Source organism: Chamaea fasciata, unplaced genomic scaffold (assembly GCF_029207755.1).
Source record: "Chamaea fasciata isolate MVZ Bird 193981 ecotype frontalis unplaced genomic scaffold, bChaFas1.0.hap1 SCAF_5, whole genome shotgun sequence".
NCBI classification, from domain to species: Eukaryota; Metazoa; Chordata; class Aves; order Passeriformes; family Sylviidae; genus Chamaea; species Chamaea fasciata.
The window spans coordinates 62,354,836-62,370,098 of record NW_027094090.1 but is presented as its reverse complement, the minus strand read 5'-3'; the positions used below and the strand labels follow the sequence as shown (position 1 = coordinate 62,370,098).

The window sequence follows — 15,263 nt, the reverse complement described above, 5'->3', positions numbered from 1 at the left end:
TGCTGTATTTTTGCTTTTTCCTTTCTGCCATTTTAATGCTGGCTGAGAGAAATCTGGCACAACTGCATAACATCAGAATAATACAGTAATGTATACTAGGTAGTCTAAAATACATATATTTATATCTAAAATGCTAACGTAAAAAAAATCTGTAAGGCTTTAACTTATGTTGTCTTAATTTACTGTTCCAAATGGTTTATAGGAATACCAAATGTCAGTATATCACACAAACCTCACACTGGAAGCGAAAATAATCAAATATCTGCAGTCCTTCAAATATACTGCATGTGTTTATTCTTGTATTAATACGTACCTATCAAGCCATGTATAATCCCATAATCCTGCACATGGTTTTATTTTCCTCACAATTTCTTTCTTCAAACTCACCTTGTAGTTATAAAAATGCTTTTTTTAGAAAGAAAACCAGAGAGTAGATAATGTATGGAAGATTGACAAGTAATCATAAGAAGTGGTATGATGTTTTTTCAAGTATGTGGAGCAAGAGGTCACTGAGTGAAACAGTGCAACCTCTGAGAAGTAGGAAACGATGTTATTGACAGAATCAACACCCTTTAATATAAATTTCTTGGTTGAATTAATTGTTTGCCTCAGTAATCTAGCAGAGACTGGAGGTATACATTTCTCAGGGAAGATGAAACTGGATCTTGTTGGATGTGTTCAGTAAATAAATTAATTGACACTGAATGCAATGGTGTGGGAAGGAGGATTCAGAAAGCTAAAGGGGGGGGCGCTGAAAAGAGAGGCAGGATCTCTAAGCAAAACAGTAATGAAAGGCAGCAGTCCAGGAGGGGGAAGACATTAAAATTCAGGTGCCTAGAGCTGTATTTAGGAACTGCGAAAGGGCCCCCAAACCCCTGAAACTTTAATGAGCTGAACAGAGCTGGATCAGGGGGAGGCTCTCAGACAGACTTTTTGCTCTTGCTCTTGGGAGAGTTTTTACTACAGACCTAGGATACAGTCCTAAGAAAAGATATTTTTATGTGAGCCTCTTCAGCCAGACCTAACCCTGGCAGATTTGATTTTGAAGCACCTCTCAAAGTCAAAAATGTTTCATTGCTCCTCACAGTTTCTGAAGGTAATGATTTCTCTTTCACTCTTATCTTTCTGTGCCTGAGCCTCTCTGGACAACATATAGGTTGGGAGAGTCCCAGAAGGCAGATGTATTAAAGGCAAAGATGTGTTTGTTCCTTCTTTGCTGGTTCTTTAAACCCAGGAAGCATTTGCACTCCACTCTTCCTGTGTGCCCAGGAATCTCCTGACAGGCAATACAGATTTTCAAGGAAGCATTTTATTTGGTTGTTTTTCGTTCTTCCCCATTTGCACAGGCAGATAATCTAAGTCAAACTTTAGTCCATGATAATATAATTGTTGGAAAACCAGACCAAACCAAAAGTCAGACAATTTAATTAGTGTTTAAGATGTTCTTAGTTAGAACCATTCTTTATTTGCGATAACATTCTCTTCCTCAAGCATTTTAAACACACTTCCTTCGGTACCACAAAGCTTTCCAGCTTTTTTTTCTGTACTTCACTGGCAAATACTCAGTCAGCTGCTTTATCAAATGCCCTTTTTATATATCATCCACTTCATGTTTATTGTCTGCACTGAGTTAGCTCTTCCAGACTCCTCATACTCTAATTCAAGCACAATTTCTTGCTATGTAACTATGTTATCTTTCACTGACTAAACTGTGCTTTTGGAAGTATTGCTACACTATGATTTTTCTTTTTACAGATGTTAAACTGACAGCTCCAGAGTTGCACTGTATAGTTTGATGTTCATTTTGGGAGTAACAGTCATCTTGGTCCTCAGAAAAGTATCTTTTAAAAGAAATTCTAAACATAAAAACTTCTAGTACTTTGTCTGCCTTATACTTTCCATCATGGTGGAGAATAGCTTTTAAAAGCAATCCCTAGTGCCTGTTAAGTCTTCTGGCCACTTCTCCAGGGAATCACCCCTGGCTTCTCTGGCTTTAGTGCAGCAGAGCCAACTTCCATCAGCTGAGAATGGACCCCATGCATGCCAAATGGAGCTTTAGGATAAATCTGTAATTTGGGTGCTGGGAATAATTTTTAAAAAACTTTGGCCCAGAGGATTTCAGACTCCTAGACCACAGAAGCCCATACTGAGGGTTTGAGACTCATGTGAAATGCACTGCCTCAGTGCAGCCACCAGAAACCGTAAGGGAGTGTCTCAACAGCTTGAGCTGAGAATTCATACTCCCACACTGGGAAATGTGACATTACCAGATTTGTGGCTTGAGAACAGAAGGGAATGGCTAGCACCTAACGATTACTAGGCTATGTGTGTACTGTGCCTTATTACTCCTGTGTTTGTAATGACGGAAAAGTGCCAGAAGGAATCTCTCTCCTTTATTGTTTCCCTAAAAAAAGGAGCTGTGGAAGTGGAATTGGAAATTGAAACCATGTGTTACATCATTTTTGCATAATATTTAACAAATTTGAATGATAAAAGGCAAGCATAGAAGAGGCTGTTTATATGAAATAAGTCTGGAGCACATCTTGTGCTCCTTCATGATGAGGCTGTGCATCTTCAGTGCAGAAAACAAATGACTGGTGAAGCAGTGCAGGGTGGGCTGTTGGTAGTTATGGCACTGCCTGTGGTCGTACACCAGAAAGCTGGAGCTTTCAGCCGAGCTCCATAGGCCTCTGCTCATAACATTGTGGTAATTGTACTCATGTATGCTGGCTGTTTGAGAGAGGAGGATGTTGTCAAATTGTCTCAGTGAATGAAAAAGTCATAAAACTCAAGGTTTATAGAACCTTTTAAACCTGACATCGTGGCCTGACCAAGCTTAGCCATGCCCCTTCTAAATGCCATTGCAATATTCCTGTCTTCCATTAGTTCAAACATTAGTCATGTTTGGTAATGGAAGTGCTGTCATTGGGATTGGTTCAAAGTACAGAAGGCTTTGTAAACAGATGAAAAATGCATTTTAATGATTAAAAAACCAATGTCCAACACTAATGGCAATTCAAAAAGCAGTGCTTTCTTAATCTACTTAGGTTCACACTGTGCCAGTGTTTTAGATTAGATTATTCTTCTTTCAAGACTGTGAGTTTACTCAGTAAATACTGTTATCAGTGCAAAACATGGTGATACACATGAGCTTGATACATGTAAAGGTGCCTTTGAAGTACAGATACTGTGCACATTGTCCAGGTAGCAGTTTGGGAAGTGCCACCCTATGGTTGCTTTCAGTCTCAACCAGTAATATCAGTCTTTTTGTGTCAAAGGTGGGAAGCTAAAGCGATAATTCTGATAGTGATGACCACATTCTTATCTTTGTCATCTATAATCTGTAGCTTGCACTTAAAAATAAGCTATCTTAAAGCTGACTGCCCTTAAAGAGTAGCTTCATTTCCGGTCTGTCTCGTGCACTTTCTAAAGCATGTGATGTACTGAGAACTTGCTTACAGCTTGTTTGACATTTCAGAAATGAAGGTCAATATGTATTTCATTTTGATAATGGTACCTGTAGTTTGAGAGGCCTATCTATGTAGTGAAGGCATTAGTGTGGCTGAGTTAGTCTACTGTTCATGGCATTCTCTCAGATGCATCCTCTGCTCCTTAGCAATTGAATCTCTCAGCCCCTGTAAAAACTGTTTTTACAAAACACCATCAGACTTCCTTTGAAACACTGAAAACATTTATCTCGTAGGAAACCTGTGATTAAAAAATATGGCATTTAGAGAGTCTATACCAGATTCTAGTTGTATTGGAGTAAATAAAATTTATTTCATTTTAGTTGATTAAATTGTCCTAGTTTTGGGAGTTTTATTGTTCTGACCTGAGTCCATAATGTAAACTTCTCCATGTAAGGTACATAAATCAGGCTTTTAGATGTAGTGTTCCAATATAATGATTTAAAAAATCATTTCGAAGTGTTTTATTTTTAGCTTGATCAAGGTAATTCTTTATGTGAACATACGTACCTTGATCAGTAATTATGTTGTCCAGCAGTCTGAAATGCTCTTTTTATTGTACAGGGACAATCATTAGCAGGTTAAATTTAGATGAAAGACTTGCACATAAAAGCTTAGTAAAGGTATCCAGGTGCCTAATCTGAGAACAAAACCTTCTATTATATGACAGGAGAACCCCAGACAAATGCATAGTAATAGTAAAACCAGTATGTTTTCTTCTGAAGTCCAAGTTCACTTTCCAGTTTCTCATTGTGCTCATAAAAGAGATTGTGTAAAGACAGTTCCTTTTTGTAGAGACAGAGACAGCGGTTTTAGCCGCAGTCCCAAAGCAAAGAAAAGAGGCATCACAGTTGGACTCCATTTTTGGACTCTCAATAGGTAGCTTGGTGCCTGTCACAGAAAGCAGCAGAGTGACTAAGATGTCTTTCTACCCCCTGTGCCAAAGTCATTCCCACGAAGAGCGTGCCAACAAAACCAGTTGGACTTGGTGATAGTCTGATCACTCTCTTAGGGGATGTTTGCTTCAGAAATATACTATGCTTGAATAATTTTTGTGTTAGGGCAAAGTAAGTTCAGGACAAACCTTTCCTATTTAAAAAAATGCAGAAACTTTGAAGAAGAATCTGCAAAACTGAGTGGACACAAATCTCAGAAGAAGCAGCTCATTTCTTGCCTTTCCTCATCGTCTTGTCTTTATGTTCAGCTACATCCTGACTTTAATTGTTCCTGCTGTAGCTCCTCAGCCTTCCCTTCTGCACTAATCTTTGTCAAAGTGAACTCAGGGGAGGACAGGAGCACTGCAACACACTCTATATGCATATCATCTCTACACAGAAGAGAAAGAAGAAAGTCTCAAGAAAGTCAAAGACAGTGAAAAGAGAAGTTTGCCCAAGTAGAACTTTTGAATTATAGGCAGTTTAGGTCAGAAAAGATCTCCCAAGGTCTTTTGGTCCTCTTCCCATTGAAAGTCAGCTCTGGTTGCTCAGCGCGTTTTCCAGCTGAGTTTCTAGTGTCTTCATGGATACCTTTCAGAGCAGCCTGCTCCTGTATTTAGCCACTATTTTTCTATTCAGAGAAAAATAGAAGTAGAAATTCATAATATGTAATTAGATTTTCCATTGCTGCAGTATGTGACTGTTACTTCTCATTCTGTCTCTGTGCATCTGTTAGAAAAGTGTGTCTCCAATAAGGAGTTTTAGAAAGCAACAGGAGATCCCTCAGTCTCCTCTTCCCCAGGCTGAAGAAGGCCAGTTCTCCCAGCTTTTCTTCATGAATGCCCGGTCTATGACCATTTGGGTTGCTCTCTGATAGATTTACTTCCGTGTGTATTCAGGGTATTTATTTGACTGAGGAATCCAAAAGAGTGCTTCAGATGTGTTCTTACAAGTGCTGAGCCAAGAGTAGTAATCACTTTCCGTGACCTGAGGGCTAATATAGCCCAACACGTGGAATATTGCCCCAAGGTCACACTGCTGCCTCTGGTTCAACTTGCTGTCCACCAAATCCCTTAGAACTTCTAGAAAGCTCCTTTCTATCCACCTGTCCTCCAGCGTGTACTCTCCATTCAGGAATAGTCCCATTCAGGACTTTCTGTTTTCTTTTTTAGGAGCTTTCTCTTACCCACCACTTGTCCAGTCAAGGACCCTGAGTAGCAGCCCATCCCCAGGGAATTAGGCCACGGCCCCCAGTTTGGTGTCATGTGTTACGTTGTCTAGGACACATTGCCTAGATTCTATCCCATGTCCAGCTCATTATTCTGGTTGCTAAACAGTATCAGGCCCAGTACCAACTCCTGTGGAATACCCCCTGTAACTGACCACCATCTGAGTGTTTTCTTGCTCAACACTGCTGTCTGAGCTTGGCAGTCCAACTTTGCAGGCTCCCTATAGTCCGCTTACTCAAACTGTACCAGAGTTTGTCTATATGAGGATGATAAACAGTTCCTTAGGCAAATCCCTGTATTTCTGTTGTGAACCTAATCCTTCTCTCTGTTACTAGAAAATAAGTGGTTGTGCAGAAAGGATTATGTTTCCTGGGGTTTTTTTTAAATGCTGTAGTTAATTTCCAGGCTTGTTCATTGTGTGCTGCTGCTTTCGTTCCCCTAATCCATTTCTTAGAATGTTCTATTCCTCCTGAATCTCACTCAGTCAATAAACTGCCCATTAAGGGGGGGAAAGGTGGGGGGAAAGGCAGGGGGAAGTTTTCTGCTTTTTTCTGAACACAAAACTCCAAACCTCTTTGTCATCCAGATAGAAAGAAATACCTTTCAGGTGATTCAGCCCTGAACCACATCTCCTCCTTTGTTGCTAAGGTGTTGAGTGAACACCAGACCAGAAAAGCTGTGACGTGTTCTTGCTCACTGTGCCCATTGTTACAATTAGCCTTGTGGACTACATTTAATATTAGAAACTGCTTTTGAAAGCTATTCTCCACCATGATGGAAAGTATAAGGCAGACACTGTTAAGATTAGAAGCCAGCCGAAATAATTAGCACCTGTGCAGGGTGCATTTTTCCTCTTCTTGTACTTCCAAGTGGAAACCTTGTAAAATTGTTGACATTTTGACCCTTATTAAATATGATGCCTTTGAGAGGATCAAAACCAAAAAGCCACACATAATTTAAAGCACTGGTCCCTGTTACCTTTCACTTTTTGCTTTCTGTGGAAGAATAAAACATAGACAAGTATGGATAAGGTCCAGATCTGATATAAATGCCTGACACTTGCATTAAAGTGACTTAAGCTGATTTTCAAGAGCCAAGACTTAAGTAACAGATTATTTTTTTTTTCTTTTAAAGTTGGGTGGTTCTTTGGTGGAAAGTCCAAGATAAATTACTTTTGGAAGATGTACTAGCTTTCAACTGGGCAAATGGTCAGCAAATTTCAGCAAACATCATCAGGTTTTATCCATTAAAATAAGCTTTGTGTGATCCCTTTTTCCAAACATGCCTGCACACAGAGATCCACTGACTGGACCTCCTGCAAAGTAACCCTGTACAGTCCATATTATTCTGTGATTCCTCTTCAGGACAGCTCACCCCAAGTCCAGTTCCTCTGGCTTTGTGTAGAGTTGTGATACTCACTCACAGTTCTGTGTTTTGAGGCACTGACATGAAGAATTCTATGTTCAGAAAGAATTAAGAGATGCATGACAATCAGTCCAGGATGGATAATCAGATGAACTCCAGGTTTGATAGGACTGACAAAATACTTTGTGTGATCATTGGATGTACAACCAGAGTCATTTCAAGTGTGAGTACAGGAGATGCATTACTTTTGTATGGGATAGAAGCTTATTACTCCTGTCATACCTGATGTCTACACTGCCAGGTAACTTAGCTGCCCAGTTCATTCTTCACTCTTGGCTCCCTGATTATCCGCGGTAATCAGTTGGTACCCTGTATTTCTCAGGAACCATACTGTCGTTTGTTAAAAAAAAAAAATATTTCATGTAATTTGTTCATAGGTCACTTCAGGGGGTATTTCTGGAAGGTAGCATGGATAGGACTACACTCCGTTTGGCACCTCTTTCTAATCCTTAAATGTGGCATCATGAGATTAATATTCCACACACCCTGATAACATGCTTCAGTGCACACAACATAGACCCTCTGTTCCTTGCTAAAAAACACTCCAGTCTAGAAAATTGTAACATGGCTCTCTCATAATGTCATCCACACTGAGAAATGCAAAGAGAATAATTATCATGTCTAAAAACTGAAGACTAGACCTCATAAACTAGACCTCAGAGACAAGTGCTGTGCAGGATGAATGTGGCCAGGAGGGTGTGCTCAGGAAAGAGCCAGACCCTGAACAGTGCATGCACACCCACAGTTGTACACACACAACCAGAGGTTTTGTTGGTGTGCTGGGTGCTGGGGGCCACTTCTTGGACTGCATATATTTTAAAATATAGATTTAGCTGTTTGTCCAGGGCTAAGCTCCAGAGGTCAAAGATGACCACTTAAAATTTGCAAAATTCAGGGATAATACTGGAAAATTTCCCATGAAGTTTGGAAAAATGGCTCCAGGAACTTATCTGGGAGCAAGTCAAAGAATAATTTGAACCTAGGTTATTCATATTTGGAGGAGAAAATAACATTTCCTAATAGAGGGCTAGATCAAATGACTGAAAGTTCAAAGAGATATTCAAATTAGAATAAGGGAAGCACCATCAGAGTGATTATGCTTTGGAATAACTTATCAAAGTTTGTGGGACACTATCCATTATGGTAAATTTTTTAATAAAGACTGGTTTTTTTCTTGAAGTTATGCTCTAGTAGACCCCAAACTGATGTTGAAAAATCCTATGACCTCTTTTATGCAAGAGCAAAAAATTTTCCTTTCTGATTTTATCACCTAAATAAGTACTTAATCAGGACTTTGTTTTCCTGTTGAAGCCACCTAAGCACTCAGGCAAATGAAACCACAGCTAATCTTGCATGTAAGAACTTTCTGCAATTTTAGTATTGAAGAGAGGAAAGTTGGAGAAATTCCTCCAGAAGTGTAAGTCATTAAAGAGAAGATAGAAAACATGTTTATCTTCTTCCAGATTGCTCAGGAAGAATAGCATCTAACCAGTCAAGAAACAGAAGACTGGGACATTCTTACATACAGTGAGCAGCTCTATAATAGGAAGTTAGAACTGTGCTTGAGTAAAACATTCATCTTAATTCTGCCTAAGGAAAAGTAGCATGCTTGGGAAGAGGAGAATAAAGAAAGTAAGAGTTTTCTATTTCATTAAATGGTCATCAGGAAGTGTAAACAAAATGTTTATGATGCTTCAGGAGGAACCAGCCTCCCCACACAACAAATGTGCAGAGTGACTGCACATTTCAAAATGCACTCTATGACAACTTCACTTTTAATACATGTGCAGAGAAAACAAGGGCTGTTGCATTCTGTCACCATGCCTGGAGGGACACACACTTTGTTTCAAAACAGCTTCTCAGCCCTGTTCAGTTTTCTTAGAGAAAAGTTCAAATGTGGAATCATCATTTAATCTCAATGAACACATTGTGCATCCCTGCAAGTTTTTATTTGTTTGGATTTTTTAGATTGTGAAAAGCTGTTTTGAGAAAAGAAGCCCGGTGCATGTAAATTCATAGTTAAGTAATGTATCAAGATGCTCCAGAAATGTGCTAGAATGAGTTATACAGTCCTATCATGTTAAAAGCTATAGACAAATATAGCTTTATTACATTAATGATATGGCTGGTCAAATTATGAGCAACAGATGGTCTATAAACCAAGTGAAATAAATGTGAATTTTATCCACACAAAGATGTAAAGTTTAAAATGTATGCAGTGGTTTATTTTAAAGTTATAGCTTTAATTTAATGTTCTAATCCCTAACAGCCATATACTTGTGCTTTTCTGTTTGCTCTTGATACTGTGGATGGAAAACAGAGGCCACAGTCAGTGGTGCAGCTCAATGGATTCCAAATGTAGTTGTTAACAAAACTGGTCATTGGAGCCCTGATCAGCAAAGACATAGTCACATTCCTGACATTACACACTGGGACCATTTCCAGTGGCTTCAGGTACAATAAATCAGAATTAAAAGAAGTTGCGTAATTATTTGCTAGAGTACTCAGCAGTCAGCACTATCATGGAGCTTCTTCTGGGAGAACAGATCTATAAGTCTCTTCCATAGCATCTAAAACTGAATTGAAATTGTTGGCGCCAAATCTGTTACGCAAAACATGGCAGATGACTGCCCTAAATGTCTGGGTCAGATATTTATTACAAAATCTGCATAATTTCAGGCCTGTTTAACATTATTTCTTACAGCATATCAGACTCAGTGGTTTGGCGTGTGCTCTTCAGTGTGCTGCTTTAGCTATAGCAAGATCCTAGTAATTTTTTAAAACTCATTATTGCTTTATGAGATATTTTGAAGCATGTCTTACCTGTCTGTTTCGGGTGTTATGATGATATCTACTTGTTATTTGTCTAGATGCTTCACTGTTGCAGGCCTAATTTCAAGAGGAATTTTTAAAAACCTGACAAGAATAGGCTCTGACATGCTACTCACATAAGACGGCATTGCCTTAAAGGCTCACAAAAGCATCCTGTTCTGCCCAAAAGGAACAGGCAAGATCAGACAGAAAATGATTTCTTAGGAGCTACATTTTCTTCCCCCACAGCACTGAGTGTTTTTTTCAGGCAACTTAAAAGGCCCATTGTAATAAATTGATTGAGTTTGAAAGCTTGTCCAGTTTCACTATAACTTCTCTAAGTGATTCAGTTCTGTCTTAAAATGTTGTTTATTTCTTCCAGCTCTACTATATGTTCCCCTCAGAATTTGAGGAAGAGCCGTAGTATTTGTTCCTGAAGCTAGAGGTGGGGATACTTGGTAGCATTCCAAGGGAAATAGCTGATCTTTCTGCAGACTTTCAATTTACTGTTCAGAAAAACAAAATGAAGTTCTGGAGAAGATTAACAAAAACAAACAAACAAAAAAGAAGAACAAATTTGCTGGCATGCCTTAAAGCATTTCTAGAAACTGTTGCTTAGTGAAAACATTTGAAGAACAAAAAAGTTGGTTTAGGTTGAATCAAAAAAATGGGAAAAGGACGGAAAAGGACAAAAAATTCAGGTGACTCCCAAGGTTTGGTCAGACGCAAAATAGAAAATTTATTTTCTCTTCCAGATTTTGTGATAATTTTCAAAAAGATTTTTAATTTGTATCAATTCCCAGATGAAAATTATTTTAGAGCAAGTTGGGTTTTAAAACCTACCAAAAAAATTTTGCAGTGTTTTCCAACTGACACATTTTAATCCAAATATGTTAATTCAGGTTTGTTGCCCTGTTTTATTCAATTTATTCACCAAATTACTTTTTTTGTGTTTGGGGGGAATTTTTTTGTTTTGTTTTTGGAGCTGAGTTTTTCATGTGTCCTTAAATGACATTTTGAGAAACTGCTTTGTTTGTTTGTTTGTTTGTTTGTTTTGTTGTTTGTTTGCCTGTTTTAGCAATTCAGAGTCTGTCAAATTTGGGTAGTTCAAGCAAAATCTCATCAAGCAGCGGGAGAGAAATGCCATTGAAGTTATAACCAGACTAGGATGTTTTCCACAAATTTAGTAATAAAACATTCTTCTTCTCCAAGATCTTTGAGATATTTATCTCTGGATATGGCTGAGCTATTTCCTCAAGACAAGGGAAATAAGGGTGTTCTGCGGCTGATCATAATGCGCATGAGATGTTTGGATTGCCACTTTTCTCTTTTCATTTCTTTGCTGCCAAGCTTTCCTTCTGTTTTTTCTCAGGTAGGTTAGGGCAGGAAGATGCTGCACTTCTCAGAAGATCAGAAGTCCCACTGCCTGGGGCCAGATGTTAATAAAATATTCCTTTGATTTCTTGTTTTTCCTCCAGTCTCTTCTTCCTCCAGCACAGCAGATGAGAATTAGTCCCTTTTCCCCTTATGTTCAGCTGGATGTCATCTTGAATTTAGTCTGAGATTTCAGTCAGTTTGACTCTGAGGGAAGCAGATCCTGAGGCGAATATTTTCCTTTCCTTATTTCAGGCACTTTGCCTACGAACTAATTGTGTAGATTGAAGTTAGTTCATTTGTTATGTTTCCTTTTGGCAACACAACAACATAGAAGAGAACCTGAAGTTCACTGTTCTGAAAAAGAGTAATTATTCCTCTGTGTGAACTGTTTTAAAAGTTCCCAAAACACATGCTTTTGCTTTGCTTGTGGACTTAATAACACTAATTAAGTGAATAGTACTAAAGTATCTTCTTAGTAGAAATATCTTATTCTCAGTAATACTAATGAGTAAATATTTAAACTTGCTATAAATATTCTCCAGCAGTTATTTTTATGGCAGCAGTAAATTAGAAGCCTAAACAGAAACTGTACAAAGGTGTTAAACCCAAGCCTGTAGGTGAATTAAAATAGAAATCACATTGAAATGAGTTTTGACAGTGAAACATTAAAACTTTGTGCCTATTTTCAATAGCCATTATTGCATTATAATTTAGTACATCCTTTCTCACAAATATTCCAGTTTTCCACTCCATCTGCCTCTTTTACTCTCAGCTGCTACCATGATAGCCCCTCAGGACACCATAATCTTGTTAGCTGCAATGCCATAATCTGCTGCTAGCATAAGAGTGGAACTCAAAAAAAATCAGAGAATACTGCACATATTGAAACATTTCCCTTTTTCCTCCTCAGCTTAGAGAAATTAAGAAAAATTGGTTTATTGTCTATAAATTATAAAAACTATTCTATTACAATTAACTGAATCTTACCATTATTCTTTATTTTTCTTAATAAAGAACCTTCTGAGCTGCATTTCAATGCAAAGCTGACAGTTCTTGCCAGCTGGAAAAAATCCTTTGCCAGAGAGGAGATCTCCCACCCAGTTTATTCCTGCAGCACAAGGAACCTGCTTCACACTGATGTAGAATTTCAGACAATGCATAATGGCTCTCTTAGAATTTCATGCACGGACACTACATGCTTCATATAGGCTTTCCTTATGCTGGAGAGAAGACAAACACACTGTCACAAATTAACTGTAACGTGTTGTGACAGTACTTCCCTTTCCAATCCAACAGCTGGAAGCAGAAAGGTTGACTGAAGATGAAAGGGGATCTCTCCAGTACAGGTTCCAGCATCCTTGGGAACCAGATGGACTGAAATGGAAAACACAACTAAAATAGGCCACAAAATTCACTGCCACGAGAGGTTTTCTTTTTATTCATAGCAGTGCCAGGTTTTACTAGAAAGAAACTTGCCATGTCATAGAAACTAAATATAGAAGGAACTGGAACCACCTATGTCCTCTCCCAACCAGTGCAGCACTTTTCCATGTATGTTTTCTAATCCTGGTGTAGTCTGATTTGGAAAGACTCATGAAATAAAGTATTTTATCTGCCATTTTTAGTTTATTTCACTGCAGCTGTTTTAGAAGAATTTTTCTTAAGCATTCAGACTACATTTCCTTTCTTTTTCTCATTACTTTTAGTTTTATCAAATTGGACTCCCTGAGGCAGCTTTTCCCAGTGCCTGCTTTTTGTCATTTCGTTTTCTTCTGTGTAGCTGCTATGGTTCCCTACAGTTGCCGTGATACTTTTTTGTAAGACCTCTTGTTTAATATCATTTGCAGATGTCATTACTGTTGTGTTTACTTCCTCCCTCCACTAATGAAGATGTGAAACAACACAAAACCCATCATTGCTATTACTAGGTGGTTTCTGTCAGCCGGCAAGGCTGCCGTTTATCAGTGCTCCTTCTTTGTGGTCCTTCAGTCTGCATTCATTCCCCATGACAGCAGTCTTATCTAAGCCTTTCTGAATTCATTTTTCAAGCAGATTTTTTTAAGACACTGTAGGAAAGCTTTTGCTGATGTTTCAATCCAGCTTCATTGCTTCTGCTGTTTTCCCTTGTACACTAGGAATTTTGGCCAGACAAAAAGCAGCTGAGAAATGACAGTGCAGGCTGAGGTGCCTTTCTTCCCACCTACAGTTTCCGATTTGAGGATCCTATTCTGTGAATAGTTGGTGCCTTAATGGCAGGCCCTCTCACGGTCTGGGTTGTAACCAGCATTGATAATCTGTTCCTCAGAGGAGTTTCAAGGATTGTGATCAGATGTGTCAGATAACTTCATGTCCTGTTTTAGCTGCTGTTCAGCACGTGGGCAGGGTGGGCCTTCGCTGGCATGTGACATCATGAGCTCTCTTTGTCTCTGCCCTGTGTTTCCCTTCAGGGGTGATCTTGCTGCTTCTCGATAAGTTGCGGAAGATGAAGTGGGAGCAGATGTGGCGACTCACAGCGGAGCGGGAGCTAATGAGCATGTTGTCCACTTCACTGGCTGACCAGGTGAGTACAACATTGCAGGACTGTGAGACAACCACTGAGCCATGGGTTAAGGAAGGAAAGAAAGGGAAAGGGGGTGAGATGTGGGAAAAGGCAAGGGAAAGCTGTTGTGCCTGTAGTCACCATCTGTTGAATCATTCTGGGGACAATGCAGAAGAGAATGGAGATTTAGTTACAAGGTTCTTCTTACTACATTGACATTTTTACCTCCTCTGCTCAGATGATTCATAAGAGAGATAAAAGGGGTTTTCAAACTTTCATTTTCTGTCCTCCCATCTTTAACACAGAACTCTCCAGACAACAGAAGTCCAAATAAACTGTGTCTTTTCCCACTGGTTATTGTGTAATCAGACTTCAGTTTTAAGAGTCTCCTGGCATTTCTTCACTGTTTCTAGCAGATGAGTCCCAGATGTCTCTTAATGTACTCCTTGCCACAACAGCCCTATAAAGACAAAAGTGCTACTGTCTCCCTGCCACAGATAGGAAACTGAGGCCAAAAGAAGAAATAGTGTGCCTAAACATAGAAATACAGTTTTTCAATTTGTGCTTCTTGCCAGCTCTCAGTTTGAACCCAGAAACCCTGTTAATGTAGTACTAGACCTGAACCAATGATTCTTACTCAACAGCTTGAACATGTTAACTCAATAAAGCATCATCTTTACATATTTGTTCTCCTTCTGAGTTACATCTGGCTCCTGACCAGTCACCACAAAGGAGGCACACTCCTTACTGTGCACATGGAGTTGTGCACTTTGTACAACATCTTTGCAGGGTGATCCAAAAGCTCCTAAGGTTTATTAAAATGATTCTTGCAACTTCACTGTATTTTCAGTCAGGTCCTGAGTCGTTGTCTAATACCTGCAATGAGGCAGAATTTTGCAGAACAGAGACAGGCTGCTTGTGTCTACCTTACCCTCAGATTGTCCTTGTAACTAACTTCTCTGACGGAACAGCTGCTTAGGGACAGAACACTTTCTGTCCCCCATGGTATAGGCTGGTCTGCAGGTGTGTCCTACATGCCTTCTCTATAAACTGCCTGAAGTACTTGTTGCAACAATAAAGTGCTAGCTAAAGTCACATCTAGTAATTCACCTTGAAGCAGTGTAGTTGTCAGATTAGCTTTCCTTCCCTTTATTAAAAAGCGATGCTGTACTTACTACCAGCAGGCACTGTGTCGTTTACTGGCTGTTACTCTCCCTGGTGACTAGAACAGGAACCACACCTCATGCCAGCAGTACAAGATAAATGAAAACTTTGCTGGAGTCCCTTAGCTCTGCGTGTCGGGAGAGCTTGTTCCTCTTGTCCGGATCCATATATCACCCCTTAGATTAATAGCACCCTCCAAGGAAACAGAATTATGGAGAAAGGCTTACAGACCTCACATTTCATCCCATTGGAATTTCTACCTGTGAGGGGGAGAAGGACAGTCAGCTAGGGGAGGAGTTGAGATCACCTCGCGCAG

At 39.3% G+C, this 15,263-nt stretch overlaps 1 protein-coding gene across 3 annotated transcripts in view; it reads left to right on the top strand.

The window, feature by feature from the left end:
- LARGE1 (LARGE xylosyl- and glucuronyltransferase 1) overlaps positions 1 to 15,263 on the top strand; it is a 275,959-nt gene that overhangs the window by 215,832 nt on the left and 44,864 nt on the right. For all 3 annotated transcript variants that reach the window (XM_066184003.1, XM_066184004.1, XM_066184005.1), the window contains one exon: positions 13,692 to 13,804. In XM_066184003.1, coding sequence (XP_066040100.1) covers positions 13,692 to 13,804 — 113 coding nt within the window. The remainder of the gene's footprint in view (positions 1 to 13,691; positions 13,805 to 15,263) is intronic.